Source organism: Myotis brandtii, unplaced genomic scaffold, assembly GCF_000412655.1.
Source record: "Myotis brandtii unplaced genomic scaffold, ASM41265v1 scaffold966, whole genome shotgun sequence".
NCBI lineage: Eukaryota > Metazoa > Chordata > Mammalia > Chiroptera > Vespertilionidae > Myotis > Myotis brandtii.
In genome coordinates this window covers 661085-675775 of record NW_005372000.1, presented here as the reverse complement: position 1 = coordinate 675775, position 14691 = coordinate 661085, and the positions used below count along the sequence as shown (strand labels likewise).

The window sequence follows — 14691 nt, the reverse complement described above, 5'->3', positions numbered from 1 at the left end:
TGGGCGAGGCCGCACGCGTGACCTATCGCCTGGCTGCGGGCGGGGACGGCTACTTCCGGCTACACCCAAGCACTGGTGAGTTGTGTCCGGTGGCCAGGTGCGAGGAGGGTGTGATGCGGCAGGAATGCGGAGGTTTCCTTCCAACCTGCCCTACTGGTCACCTAGGAGCGCTGTCCCTGGTGCGGCCCCTGGACCGCGAACATCGAGCTGAGCACCTCCTGACCGTGGTGGCCTCGGACCACGGCTCCCCGCCGCGCTCAGCCACGCAGCTCCTAACTGTCAGTGTCGCTGACGTCAACGACGAGGCACCGGCTTTCCAGCAGCAGGAGTACAGCGTCCTCTTGCGGGAGAACAGCCCGCCTGGCACATCTCTGCTCACTCTGCGGGCAACCGACCCAGACCTGGGTAAGACCTTTCGGGGGTAGGGGAGTTGAGAGAGGGATGGACTAGCAGTGATGGCGAACCTTTTGAGCTCGGCGTGTCAGCATTTTGAAAAACCCTAACTTAACTCTGGTGCCGTGTCACATATAGAAATTTTTTGATACTTGCAACCATAGTAAAACAAAGATTTATATATATACTTTTTAATGTATTTCTTTATTGATTTCAGAGAGAAGGGAGAGGAGAGAGAGAGATAGAAACATCAATGATGAGAATCATTGATCAGCTGCCTCCTGCACACCCCCCACTGGGGATCGAGACCGCAACCCAGACATGTGCCCTTGTCCAGGATTGAACCTGGGACCCCTCAGTCCGCAGGCTGACGCTCTATCCACTGAGCCAAGCCGGCTAGGGCAAAGATTTATATTTTTGATATTTATTTTATATATTTAAATGCCATTTAACAAAGAAAAATCAACCAAAAAAATGAGTTCGCGTGTCACCTCTGACACGCGTGTCATAGGTTCGCCATCACTGGACTAGGGCAAGAAAGGACTATATGTGTATGTGTATGTGTGTGTATATATAATCACCCTCCATGCTGCCCCACCTCAGGGGCCAATGGGCAGGTGACCTATGGAGGCATCTCTGGTGAGAGCTTCTCCCTGGACCCAGACACTGGAGTTCTCACAACTCTCCGGGCCCTGGATCGGGAGGAACAGGAGGAGATCAACCTGACAGGTACACATGGACAGGACCCTGAAAGCCTGAGAGGTGTTGTAATCCCCAGGGTTACATAAGCAAAACCCCCAAATTACCTTCTAGAAGTTCCCACCCATTACAGCACAGCTTCTGTTCCTTTTTTTTTATCCTTTTGGGGAGTCAGCAATTTGGCAGAGTGCAAGGTCAACTGATTTCTAGGCTGTCACCAGTGTGACACAAACTCTCAAATGCATAATGTCACAGCTATGCCGTCTAGGATTCCCTCAGATTATACTGCAGACATTTAACAGAGGAGCATATTTGAGTTCCTAAGGGGTGAACTGACTTGCTCAAGCTAACACAGCTTGAAAGTGGCAAAGCTGGAACTTGAACCCAGATCTTTTGATACCTCATTTAATGTCACACCACCGCTATATCTTGCATGCACCAAGCATGGGAGGTGAGAAGAAAGTAACATCTCTGAAACCTGTATATTTATGTGTGCATGTCCACATGTAGGCACCTATGTGCTTGTGGGGTGTAGAGAGATGGACATTTTCTGTTTTGTGTGTGTACGCATATGAACACAGTATGGTATGGATTTCTCCGTGGGATGGGAACAGACTAGAGCTCATTGATTTTCCTTCCTCATAGTGTATGCCCGAGACAGGGGATCACCTCCGCTGTTGACCCATGTCACAGTACGAGTGGCCGTAGAGGATGAGAATGACCATGCTCCAACCTTTGGGAGTGCCCATCTCTCCCTGGAAGTGCCCGAGGGCCAGGACCCCCAGACCCTTACCACGCTGCGGGCTTCTGACCCAGATGTGGGAGCAAATGGGCAGTTGCAGTACCGCATCCTGGGTGAGAACCACATACTCCATGTTGACCTATGTCAGACTCAGTCAATGTGTCAGGGTCTCCTTTTCCTTCTCCTTATGTATTCCTCTTTTTTTTTTTTTCCGTGCATATGTCTTTATCTCTGGGTGTCTCCTGTGCTTCTTCAGCTCTTTATCTCCCTCTAAGACTCTATTTTTAACTTTGCTTCTTTTTCTGTCTTGTCTGTCCCTAGAGCAACAGTTGCTCTCAAACGTTTTGGTCTTGGGAACCCTTAACATGCTTAATTTTTTTTAAAAGAAATGGTGCTTTTCTAAAATATGTTTTGTTGTTGTTGTTTTGTTGTTATTGTTTAGAGAGAGAGAGGAAAGGTGTGGGATAGATAGAAACAGAAACATCATTAATTGGCTACTTCCTGTACGCCCCCTACTGGGGATCCAGCCTGCAACCCAGGAAAGTGCCCGGACCAGAATCTAAATTCTAACCCAAGACCTCTTGGTTCCTGGGTCAACGCTCAATCGCTGAGCCACATGCTTAATTTTTAAGAACCCTGAAAAGCTTTTATTTATATGATAAAATAGTGTGATATAACATAATAAATATTATAATATGTAATATAAACATACACATTTATCAATATTATATATTAAAGCTAAGAAGATATAAAATATTGCAAAGCAAGCCAATGAAGTATACTACTTGACATATTTCTGCATAGGCACATGTTAGGGTTTCAAATAACAGTTTGTTGGATAATAATGAGTTTGCAAAGATTATAACAGGTGTAAATGAAGGTAAGCGAGCAAAAACTGAATGAATCTCTGAACATGTTTATATCCTAAACTTTCTACCTAGAATATTCTAGAAAACACAAGAATATATCAGCACACATTCCATTAACCATCCAAGTGATGATGTCATCACATATACCATCTGGACTCCACACTACATTGTGAGATAATGAGAATGAAAAGGGCATGTAATGCCTTAGTATTGCTATGAAAATAGTTTTGATCTTATGTACTCCCTTGAAAAGGTCTTAAGAGACTCCTAGGGGTTCCCAAACCACACTCTTAAGATCAGCTGCTTTATAGTAAGATATTTCCTTACCATCTGTGTTTATCTTTGTTTCTTTGCCTTTCTCCCAATTTCTTTCTCTTTCTCTTCTGCTTCCTCTTTCTCTTCCTTTTTCTCTTTCTCTTTCTGTTTCTCCTCCGCCTCCTCTCTCCCTCTCCTTTCTCTCCCTTCCACCATCCTCTCTATCTCATTCTTTGCTGTTGCCTATAAATCAGTCCCACTCCCATGGGCTGATGCATGTGTGTTCATGTGTGTATACTCTTCTCTGCAGATGGGGATCCATCAGGAGCCTTTGTCCTAGATCTAGCCTCTGGGGAGTTTGGTACCATGAGACCACTAGACCGAGAAGTGGAACCAGCATTCCAGCTGCGGATAGAGGCCCGGGATGGAGGCCAGCCAGCTCTCAGTGCCACTCTGCTTGTGACAGTGACAGTGCTGGATGCCAATGACCATGCCCCAGCCTTTCCTGTGCCTGCCTACTCTGTGGAGGTGCCTGAGGATGCCCCTGCAGGAACTCTCCTATTGCAGCTACAGGCTCATGATCCTGATGCTGGGGCCAATGGCCATGTGACCTACTACCTGGGTGCAGGTGCAGCAGGAGCCTTCCTGCTGGAGCCCAGCTCCGGGGAACTGCGTACAGCCACAGCCCTAGATAGAGAGCAGTGTTCCAGCTATTCCTTCTCCGTGAGTGCAGTGGATGGTGCAGCTGCTGGGCCCCTGAGCACCACGGTGCCTGTCACCATCACAGTGCGTGATGTCAATGACCATGCACCCACCTTCCCCACTAGTCCCCTGAGGCTGCGCCTGCCCCGCCCAGGCCCCAGCCTCAGCACCCCGACCCTGGCTCTGGCCACTCTGCGAGCTGAAGACCGTGACGCTGGTGCGAATGCCTCCATCCTCTATCGGCTGGCAGGCACGCCACCTCCTGGCACCACTGTGGACTCCTACACTGGAGAAATCCGTGTGACCCGCGCCCCTGTAGGCCTGGGCCCCCGGGATCGTGTCCTCTTCATCGTGGCCACTGACCTTGGCCGTCCTGCTCGCTCTGCCACCGGTGTGGTCATTGTGGGGCTACAGGGGGAGTCTGAACGTGGACCCCGCTTTCCCCGTGCTAGTGGCGAAGCTGTGCTCCGTGAGAATGCACCCCCAGGTGGGTCCCACTGTGTCTCCCAGCCTTATATCTCTGCATGGGCTGGAGTTACTAAAAATGGCCCCCAAACTCCCTCAGTCTAGTGCTTCCAGTCCAACCAATACCGTCCTCTCTGCAGGGACTCCCATTGCCTCCCCTAAGGCTGTCCACACAGGGGGCTCAAATGGACCAATCACCTACAGCATTCTCAGTGGGAATGAGAAAGGGACGTTCTCCATCCAGCCTAACACAGGTAAGGGGCAGGAGCAGGGGGCTCTGTGAAGGGACAGGCTGCTGGAGGAGCTCCCCTTTGGGCCCAAGGAGACTCTGGTGGGGGAGGGGCTGCCCTTGAGTAAGAGGCCTCAGAGAGGAAGGCTCCAGGCAAGGAAGGGGCATTCAGTGATGCATTCTGCCTTCTCCCAGGAGCCATCACAGTTCGCTCAGCAGAGGGGCTGGACTTTGAGGCAAATCCACGGCTGAGACTAGTGCTGCAGGCAGAGAGCGGAGGAGCCTTTGCCTTCTCCGTGCTGACCCTAACCCTGCAAGATGCCAATGACAATGCCCCCCGCTTCCTGCAGCCCCACTATGTGGCCTTTCTGCCTGAATCCAGGCCCTTGGAGGGGCCCTTGCTGCAGGTATGGGATATGATGGGAAGATGGGGAGCAGGGCTGGTCAGACTTGTCTGTGCCCAGGTCAGTGCCAGCAGCCTCCTACTTCCACCAGGTGGAGGCAGATGACCTGGATCAAGGCCCCAGTGGACAGATCTCCTACAGTCTGGCTGCATCCCAGCCAGCACGGGGACTGTTTCATGTAGACCCAGCCTCAGGCACTATCACTACCACAGCCATCCTGGACCGTGAGATCTGGGCGGAAACACGGTGAGCCCTGGCTCTATAGACTCCACGACCCCATCCTGTGTCCATCCAACTTCAAGTCCCTCCTTGAATCCCCCTCAATTCCTAGGCCATTTTCTGAGTCCCCCTAGCCCTGCCCAGTGTTCTCCCTCATCCCCGGACCCCTCCCCCAATTGTGCTCCACCTGACTATGTCCAGGCTGGTACTGATGGCCACAGACAGAGGAAGCCCAGCCCTGGTGGGCTCAGCTACCCTGACGGTGATGGTCATCGACACCAATGACAATCGACCCACCATCCCCCAGCCCTGGGAGCTCCAAGTATCCGAAGGTGAGGGCTGGGTAAAGTAAGAGGTACAGAGGGTGGTAGGGTGGCACTATTCCCCACTCTGGGGCTCCAGAGGTGTCTTGGACCATGCCAAACCCTTTTGTCCCATGTATTGCAGATGCACTATTGGGCTCAGAGATTGCACAGGTCACGGGGAATGATGTGGACTCTGGACCGGTGCTGTGGTATGTGCTGAGCTCATCTGGACCCCAGGATCCTTTCAGCGTAGGCCGCTATGGAGGCCGTGTCTCCCTCACAGGCCCCCTGGACTTCGAGCAGTGTGACCGCTACCACCTGCAGCTGCTGGCGCATGATGGGCCTCACGAGGGCCGTGCCAACCTCACGGTGCTCGTGGAGGACGTCAATGACAATGCACCTGTCTTCTCACAGAGCCTCTACCAGGTACCAATGTCCCTGGATGTCCCCACACCCAGACCCAGGTTGGTTCGTGTTGGAGAGCAGTGAGGCTAGAAGTGTCTGAGATGGGCTGGACCTTAGAATTGACCCGGGGATGGAGCTCTGGGGCGGGGGGAGGGGGAAAGGTCCCATCTCAAACCAGCCTTGCAAGTCCTGGGAACTGTATCCAGGCTCTTCGCCCCATGCCCCAAAATGGGGAAAGGTGGGCAATTCAAATACTAAGGAGTATGGGCTCCAAGCTGGAATGGATACCAAGTACAGCTTCTGGGACCAACCTCCAGAACACAGGCCGAATGGACAGCTGGGCAGCATGGCCATAAACATTTGTCCTCATACCTCAGGTGACACTGCTTGAACACACGCCCCCAGGCAGTGCCATTCTCTCCGTCTCTGCCACTGACCGGGACTCAGGTGCCAATGGTCACATCTCCTACCACCTGGCTTCCCCTGCTGAGGGCTTCAGTGTTGACCCCAACAATGGTGCGTCCTTCCCCGGTCTGACCCCGTATCTTTGACTGTGTTGGGCCATATTCTGACCTCCTTCCTAGAATTTCTTGTCCGAACTCTTAACTCCTAGATCTCTTACCCAAGGAGGACATTTTCCCTCCTTTGTCTCTATTTTAAGCCCTGCCCTGGCTGCATGTCTAGAAGCTGTTCCCTGAATCCTGGGGGCCATCCCATAATCTCCCAGCACACTGGCTAGTCCCTGGAGTCTGACTTCTGAGGCCATTTCCTAGCCCTGAAGGGTCACTTGCTCTGTTCTCCCATAGCCTCTGCTGAATTCATGTTTCTCTCCATTCCCTTCTCACCTCAGGGACCTTGTTCACGACAGCGGGAACAGTGGCCTTGGGCCATGAGGGGCTAGGAGTGGTGGACGTGGTGCTGGAAGCTCGAGATCACGGGATGCCAGGCCGGGCAGCCCGAGCCACCGTGCATGTACAGCTGCAGGACCAGAACGACCACGCCCCGAGCTTCACATTGCCACACTACCGTGTGGCTGTGACCGAGGATCTGCCCCCTGGCTCCACCCTGCTCACCCTGGAGGCCACAGATGCTGACGGAAGCCGCACCCATGCCACTGTGGACTACAGCATTGTCAGTGGCAACCGGGGCCGAGTCTTCCAGCTGGAACCCCGTCTTGCTGAAGCTGGGGAGAGTGGTGGACTGGGCCCCCAGGCACTGGGATGCCTGGTGTTGCTTGAGCCTCTAGACTTTGAAAGCTTAACCCAGTATAATCTAACCGTGGCTGCAGCTGACCGGGGACAGCCACCCCGCAGCTCAGCCGTGCCAGTCACCGTCACCGTGCTGGACGTCAACGACAACCCACCTGTCTTCACCCGAGCCTCCTACCGTGTGGCAGTATCTGAGGACACGCCTGTTGGAGCTGAGCTGCTGCATGTGGAGGCCTCTGACGCTGATCCTGGCCCTCATGGCCTCGTGCGTTTCACCCTCAGCTCGGGTGACCCTGCAGGGCTCTTTGAACTGGATGAGAGCTCAGGTGCTTTGCGATTGGCCCGGCCCTTGGACTGTGAGACCCAGGCTCGACATCAGCTTGTCGTGCAGGCTGCAGACCCTGTGGGGGCACACTTTGCTCTGGCACCAGTGACCATTGAGGTCCAGGATGTGAATGACCATGGCCCAGCCTTCCCACTGAGCTTGCTCAGCACCAGCCTGGCGGAGAACCAGCCTCCAGGCACCCTTGTGACCACTCTGCATGCGATTGATGGGGATGCCGGGGCTTTCGGGAGGCTCCGCTACACCCTGTTGGAGGCTGGACCAGGGCACGAGGGACGTGAGGCATTTGCACTGAACAGCTCAACAGGGGAGCTGCGGGCACGAGTGGCCTTTGACTATGAGCACACAGGAAGCTTCCAGCTGCTGGTGGGTGCTGCCGATGCTGGGAATCTCTCCGCCTCGGTCACTGTGTCGGTGCTGGTGACTGGCGAGGATGAGTATGACCCGGTGTTCCTGGCTCCAGCTTTCCACTTCCAAGTGCCGGAAGGTGCCCGGCGTGGCCACAGCCTGGGTCACGTGCAGGCCACAGATGAGGATGGAGGTGCCGACGGCCTAGTGCTCTATTCCCTTGCCACCTCTTCTCCCTACTTTGGTATCAACCAGACTACAGGTGCCCTGTACCTGCGGGTGGACAGCCGAGCACCAGGCAGCGGAACAGGCCCCTCTGGGGGTGGGGGCCGGACCCGGCGTGAGGCACCACGAGAGCTGAGGCTGGAAGTGGTGGCACGGGGGCCTCTGCCTGGTTCGAGGAGTGCCACGGTGCCGGTGACCGTGGATATCACCCACACGGCGCTGGGCCTGGCACCTGACCTCAACCTGCTGTTGGTGGGGGCTGTGGCAGCCTCCCTGGGAGTGGTGGTGGTGCTTGCACTGGCAGCCCTGGTCCTTGGGCTGGTGCGGGCCCGTAGTCGCAAGGCAGAGGCAGCGCCTGGCCCAATGTCCCAGGCGGCACCCCTAGCCAGTGGCTCTCTGCAGAAGCTGGGCCGGGAGCCACCCAGCCCACCGCCCTCAGAGCACCTATATCACCAGACTCTCCCCAGCTACGGTGGGCCAGGAGCTGGAGGTCCCTACCCGCGGGGTGGCTCCCTGGACCCTTCCCATTCAAGCGGCCGAGGCTCAGCAGAGGCTGCAGAGGATGACGAGATCCGCATGATCAACGAGTTCCCCCGTGTGGCCAGTGTGGCCTCCTCACTCGCTGCCCGTGGCCCCGACTCGGGCATTCAGCAGGATGCAGACGGACTGAGTGACACATCCTGCGAGCCACCCGCCCCCGACACCTGGTATAAGGGCCGAAAGGCAGGGCTGCTGCTGCCAGGTGCAGGAGCCACTCTGTACCGAGAAGAGGGCCCCCCAGCCACTGCCACGGCCTTCCTGGGGGGATGTGGCCTGAGCCCTGCACCCACTGGGGACTATGGCTTCCCAGCAGATGGCAAGCCATGCGTGGCAGGTGCACTGACGGCCATTGTGGCTGGCGAGGAAGAGCTCCGTGGCAGCTATAACTGGGACTACCTGCTGAGCTGGTGCCCTCAGTTCCAGCCATTGGCCAGCGTGTTCACAGAGATCGCCCGGCTCAAGGATGAAGCTCGGCCATGTCCCCCAGCTCCCCGTATCGACCCACCACCCCTCATCACTGCCGTGGCCCACCCAGGAGCCAAGTCTGTGCCTCCCAAGCCAGCCAGCACAGCTGCACCCCGGGCCATCTTCCCGCCGGCCACTCACCGCTCCCCCATCAGCCACGAAGGCTCCCTGTCCTCAGCTGCCATGTCCCCCAGCTTCTCACCCTCACTGTCTCCTCTGGCTGCTCGCTCACCCGTTGTCTCGCCATTTGGGGTGGCCCAGGGCCCCTCAGCCTCAGCACTTAGCGCAGAGTCCGGCCTGGAGCCACCTGATGACACGGAGCTGCACATCTAGCTGTGGCCCAGGCTGGGCCCCGACCTGGGACACGCACAGTGTCCCCAACGCAGGCCCCATCTGAGCCTGCCCTGGGCAGCCTCGGACCATGATTGGCCACAGGGGAGACCAGCTCCCCGTCCCAAACCTTCCAGTGGGAGCAGGTCACACGTCTCACCCCGGCCCCATCGGAGTACCAACCCCACAGAGGCCCTGTGGGCACTGACCTGTGGCCAGGTCCAGTGGGGAGACATATGAAGGAGGCAGCAGCCCTGGTTCTCCTCAGTGAGGGCTTCCTGCCCTGCGCCAGCACCGAGATGGAGCTGAGACTTTATTTATTGGGGGGTAGGGGGGATGGGGGAGGTCCTCCAACCTGTTGGGGCCCAGCTCCTTTGGGTTCCACTGACACCCCTTCCCCTGCCCAGAACCAAGTGCCAATTCTCACTCTGGAGCCTTAATAAACTGCAGTTTGTATCCAGCGTCCGGCTCAGTTCTGTGGGGGCCAGAGGGATGGGAAGGCACCTGGCACACTGTGGACACCTCAGGAGGCACAGAGGGGTGGCAGACACAGGGGCATCCAGGGTGGGGGTGGCACTGGGAGCCATCTCTCTGCAGTCGATCTTTCCCTCTAACAGGCAGGAGGCCAGGAAGAAGGCAGACGGTGACCCAGAGAGAGACTGGATGGGTGAGGAGAGATCTTAGGGATGACCAGCTCTAGGCCAAGGAGGTGGATACAGGAGCAGCCAAGTGGTTTATGTTTTTCTTGGGGCCACTATATATTCACTTGTCATAGGACTCAAATGTGTTGAGCCTTCGCCATCAAGCTTCTGAGAAATTTGCCTGTTTTATCTGTAAATTTCACTGCAACCCTATGTATGAGACAGACCACTTTTAATACCACAGTTTACATTCTAAATGAAGAAAGCTGGCTGGTCTCTGAGAGGTTAGGTGGGTGACTTTCCTGATACACAGCTAGGAAGAACCCGGGTCTTTGGGTCTGTGGGCCTAGGACTCCTTTCTTAAGCCCCCCTGTACCCTCTGGTAAGTCCTAGTGGACTGGCAGTAGGAGGGAACTCGGGGCCAAAGCCAGGGCCTTGATGGGCCTCAGCGGGAGAATCCAAGTGGCAGCCCCTCCCATTCCCCCAGCAATCAGGACCGCCCACTTGGGGGAGGAACCAGCACGTCACTAGTTTCCAGGCTGAAGCTGGTAGTGGTAGACTGTAGGGTTCATGTGATCTGTCACATGACAGCAGATCTGCTGAGAGGCGGAATGGGACTCGGAGCCTGGTAAGAAATTAGGAGGGCCTGGGAGAAGGGGATCATGTTGGAGGGAATACATGTTGGAGGGTGGGGAGGCCATCACAACCCAGTTCCCATTGAAATCCACCTGCCGCCCCTGCAGCCTCCTAGGGCTCTTGGCCCTCTGCGTCGTGGGCAGATGCAGTTACAGCCCGGAGCCCGACCAGCAGCGGACGTGAGTTGATTGAGCACGACCTCCTCCTTCCCCGTATGCCCTGTCCTACACCCACTGCCCTGTTCCTAGCCTCCCTCACCCCCTTACCAGCTCCCGGTACTCACGGCAGAGTCTCACCCCCAGGTCCCCAGGCTCAGTCACCTATCATCCACCTTCATGAGCCATATCCGCTGCTGGGGTCTTTCCCAAGCTCTCAGCCCCTAATCCCGAACCTTCTGGGACTATTTCCCATCGCCACCCTAACAAAGGCCGTGTTCCTGACCCCACAGGCTGCCCCCAGGATGGGTGTCCCTGGGCCGTGTGGACCCTGAGGAAGAGTTGAGTCTCACCTTTGCTCTAAGACAGCAGAACCTGGAAAGACTGTCCAAACTGGTTCAGGCTGTGTCGGATCCCGGCTCTCCTCACTACGGTGCCTGTCCGGACTTGGGACGGGATGTGGGATGCAGTACAGGGCTGGGCTGAGCCTGGGACAGTGCAGAGCATGTCAAGGTCATGCTCTCAGTGCCTGTCAGGGGGTGATATAGGGCAGATGAATGGCAGTGGCTCTCATTGAAAAGTTTCTGAATGAAAAGTGAACTGAAACTGAACAGTCTAAAACTAACTCATTCTTTCCAAAACCTTTCTATCTGTGTTTGTCAGGCTAGAAACCCAAAAGCAGATGTGGTTAAGAGCACAGGTTTTCCCCTGGCTGGTGTGGCTCAGTTGGAGCATCCTCCCAACCAACTGAGAACCATCACAGGTTTGATTCCTGGTCAGGGCACATACCTAGGTTGCTTTTCAATCCCTGGTGGAAGTGCAAGGTGTGTATGGGAGCCAACTGCTTCTCTCTTTCTCGCTCTCTTTTTCTCTCACCCTCTCCCTCTGTCTCTCCCTTTCTTCCTCTCTAAAATCAATTATTTTATTTCTTTTAATCTTCACCTGAGGATATTTTTTTCCATTGATTTTTAGAGAGAGTAGAAGGGAGGGAAGGGGGGGGAGGGAGAGAGAGACATAGATGTGAGAGAGACATATTGATTGGCACACACACACACACACTGACTGACTGGAGCCGGGGATCAAACCTGCAACCCAGGTACATCCACTTTTTAAAAATATATTTTTTTATGGATTTCAAAGAGGAAGGGAGAGAGAGATAGAAACATCAATTATGAGAGAGAATCATTGATCTGCTGCCTCTTGCACACCCCCCTCACTGTTTAAATTAAACTAGCCAGGACTTAGTTTAAAAAGAAAAAGGGCACAGGCTTTATGTTCAGATCCTGATTCAAATTATGACTCTACAAATGGAAAAGTAGCATCTAATACAGATGCTTCTTGACTTACAATGGGGGTTACATCCCAATAAACCCACCTCAAGTTGAAAATATTAAGTCAAAAATGCTTTTAATACATCATAGCTTAGCCTAGCCTGCTTTAAATATGCTCAGAACACAATATCCAAAAAATTGGTAGAGTACCAGTTGCGTACCCTCATGATCATGTGCCTGACGGGGAATTGTGGCTTCCTCCCACCACCCAGCATCAGCAGATAGTATCATACCACATTGCTAGCCCCAGAAAAGATAAAAATTCAAAGTACGGTTTCCACAGAATGTGTATCAGTCTTGCATCATTGTAAAGTCGAAAAATTGTAAGTTGGGGGCTGTTGTACATCTAGGTGCTCACCAACTCAAGTTCCGCAAATCCACTCCCATTTCCTTCTCCACTCAGATGCTGAGGCTGCCACTTCTAACTCTAAAATAGCCTTTGGAGTAGTCCACTTCTCACCCCCCTCCTTGCTACCAACTTAGTTTATTCTCTCACGTGGCTGCTGCCCAGCCCCATGACTCTCTTCCCTCCAACCCCCTCCCCACTCTCCTCCACTCTCTGCTCTAAAACTGTCGATGTTTTGCTCCAAGGGTCAGGCTGGATTGTGTCCTTCCCCTGCTTGCAGCCCTTCGTGGTGGGTGGAGGACTGGGGGAGGAGGCGGTCTCAGATGCACCCAGGAGGCGAGTACTAGTGTGCATGGCTCCATACAGGAAAACGGTGACTTGCCATCATGTTAAGCTTAAAATCAACATGTATGAAAATTTGAACTAAATTAGATATCATCTTATAATTGGCTCTGAAAGTCTCAAAAACTGTTATTGGAGATAAGCTTAAAGTGGAGTTTTAATCTATGAACCTCACTTGTTTTTCATGCTCATGGCAGTGCATGCTGTGGTGCAGCATTTGCAACCTAGTAGTCTTTAGGATAAATCCATATTTCTGGCCCTGGCATTCCAGTTCTCTCCAGCTCTTCTTCCCCAGGCCCCCAGTATAAGCTTTACCTGCATGCCTACCTTTGTGCTCTAAAGTCCCTCAAGACCCTTCTCCAGGCTCCCAATGTCTCCTGGTTGAGGTCCAAAAAGGGAAACTTGGAAAAGCAATGAATGAAGGCTAGAGCCTCTACTGAATCCCTGCAGGAAAATACCTCACCCTGGAGGATGTGGCTGAACTGGTCCGGCCCTCACCACTGACCCTCCACACGGTCCAAAAATGGCTCTTGGCGGCTGGAGCCCGGAACTGTCACTCAGTGATCACACAGGACTTTCTGACCTGCTGGATGAGTGTTCGGTGAGAGAGAATCATTGCCCCACGGGGGGTACCAATCGTGCCACCAGGGAGACTAGCCACCCCAATGGGAGGGAGCTGAGAGCTTGCTGGGAGCTATGGGTAAGAGCTAACACATGGGGAGACAGCTAACTGCCCGGTGATGCTCACACAGCCGTCTCTGCTCTATTCCATGCGTTCTGACCTCTGTTCTCTGCTCTCTGACCTCCAGACAGGCAGAGCTGCTGCTCTCTGGGTCTGAGTTTCACCGCTATGTGGGGGGATCTGCAGAGACCCGTGTTGTAAGGTCCCTACGTCCCTACCAGCTCCCAAAGGCCTTGGCCTCCCATGTGGACTTCGGTAACACCCAGTGGGGTTGATGGGGTTGGGGCAGGCAGGGCCAGGGGCTGGAGAAGTTTAGATGCCATGGGGGGGATTGGGGAGATCAGCAGTAAAGTGGAGGTTGGAGTCTAAAAGATCTCCTCAAACCTAATCTCCTCCCACAGTTGGGGGGCTGCACCGCTTTCCCCCCACATCATCCTTGAGGCAGCGCCCTGAGCCACAGGTGGCAGGGACTGTTGGCCTGCACCTGGGGGTAACCCCATCCGTGATCCGTGAGCGATACAACTTGACAGCACACGACGTGGGCTCTGGCACAACCAACAACAGCCAGGCCTGTGCCCAGGTGAGCTAGGCAGGAGCCCCAGGGTCCTTGAAGCCTCCCCACGGAGCCTGACCGGCCAAGGGCCCACTCTTATCCCCTATTCAAGGGGAAGGTTGGGGAGATCCTCAGTAAAGTGGGGGTTGGGGTCTAAAAGATCTCAAATCTGATCTTACCGCAGTGGGGGGCTAGTGTGATCTAGGATGCTATCTCCCTTGGGGCTATGTCCTCTGACCCATATATCTGCTTTGGCTCCCTCCATAGTTCCTGGAGCAGTATTTCCATGACTCAGACCTGGCTGAATTCATGCACCTCTTTGGTGGGAACTTCGCACACCAGGCATCAGTAGCCCAGGTGGTTGGACAACAGGGCCGGGGCCGGGCTGGGATCGAGGCCAGTCTAGATGTGGAGTACCTGATGAGTGCTGGCGCCAACATCTCCACCTGGGTCTACAGTAACCCCGGTACTATCAAGGGGATTGGTTGGTGGGAAGAGGGATAGGAATGAGTGTTGATCTTTGCTCCCCCAAGAGAATCCCGTGAATTAGAGGGAGATCCTGACAACCTCCCCCCGCCCCCTCCCAAAAATGACTGCCTTGTGCTCCCCTTCCCACAAAAAAATCCAGGCCGTCATGAGTCACAGGAACCCTTCCTGCAGTGGCTCCTGCTGCTCAGTAATGAGTCAGCCCTGCCACCTGTGCACACCGCGAGCTACGGAGACGACGAGGACTCCCTCAGCAGCGCCTACATCCAGAGGGTCAACACTGAGTTCATGAAGGCTGCTGCTCGGGGTCTTACCCTGCTCTTTGCCTCAGGTGACCTCCTACTGGACACTTAAACACCCCCAAACACACCCA

General features: G+C 54.6%; 2 protein-coding genes across 2 annotated transcripts in view; both read left to right on the top strand.

Annotated features, from left to right (window-relative positions):
* DCHS1 (dachsous cadherin-related 1) overlaps window positions 1-9607 on the top strand; it is a 21321-nt gene extending 11714 nt beyond the window's left edge. The window contains exons 10-21 of the mRNA XM_005886270.2: window positions 9-75; window positions 166-405; window positions 997-1122; window positions 1738-1947; window positions 3269-4147; window positions 4266-4379; window positions 4550-4761; window positions 4850-5004; window positions 5179-5309; window positions 5425-5708; window positions 6065-6203; window positions 6538-9607. Of these exons, the coding sequence (XP_005886332.1) occupies window positions 9-75; window positions 166-405; window positions 997-1122; window positions 1738-1947; window positions 3269-4147; window positions 4266-4379; window positions 4550-4761; window positions 4850-5004; window positions 5179-5309; window positions 5425-5708; window positions 6065-6203; window positions 6538-9149 (5169 nt within the window). The 3' untranslated portion in view covers window positions 9150-9607. The remainder of the gene's footprint in view (window positions 1-8; window positions 76-165; window positions 406-996; window positions 1123-1737; window positions 1948-3268; window positions 4148-4265; window positions 4380-4549; window positions 4762-4849; window positions 5005-5178; window positions 5310-5424; window positions 5709-6064; window positions 6204-6537) is intronic.
* A 729-nt stretch (window positions 9608-10336) lies between these two features.
* The window catches only part of TPP1 (tripeptidyl peptidase I), a 7877-nt gene continuing 3522 nt past the window's right edge, over window positions 10337-14691 (top strand). The window contains exons 1-8 of the mRNA XM_005886250.2: window positions 10337-10415; window positions 10531-10602; window positions 10872-11011; window positions 13048-13198; window positions 13407-13534; window positions 13681-13859; window positions 14100-14298; window positions 14461-14649. Of these exons, the coding sequence (XP_005886312.1) occupies window positions 10372-10415; window positions 10531-10602; window positions 10872-11011; window positions 13048-13198; window positions 13407-13534; window positions 13681-13859; window positions 14100-14298; window positions 14461-14649 (1102 nt within the window). The 5' untranslated portion in view covers window positions 10337-10371. The remainder of the gene's footprint in view (window positions 10416-10530; window positions 10603-10871; window positions 11012-13047; window positions 13199-13406; window positions 13535-13680; window positions 13860-14099; window positions 14299-14460; window positions 14650-14691) is intronic.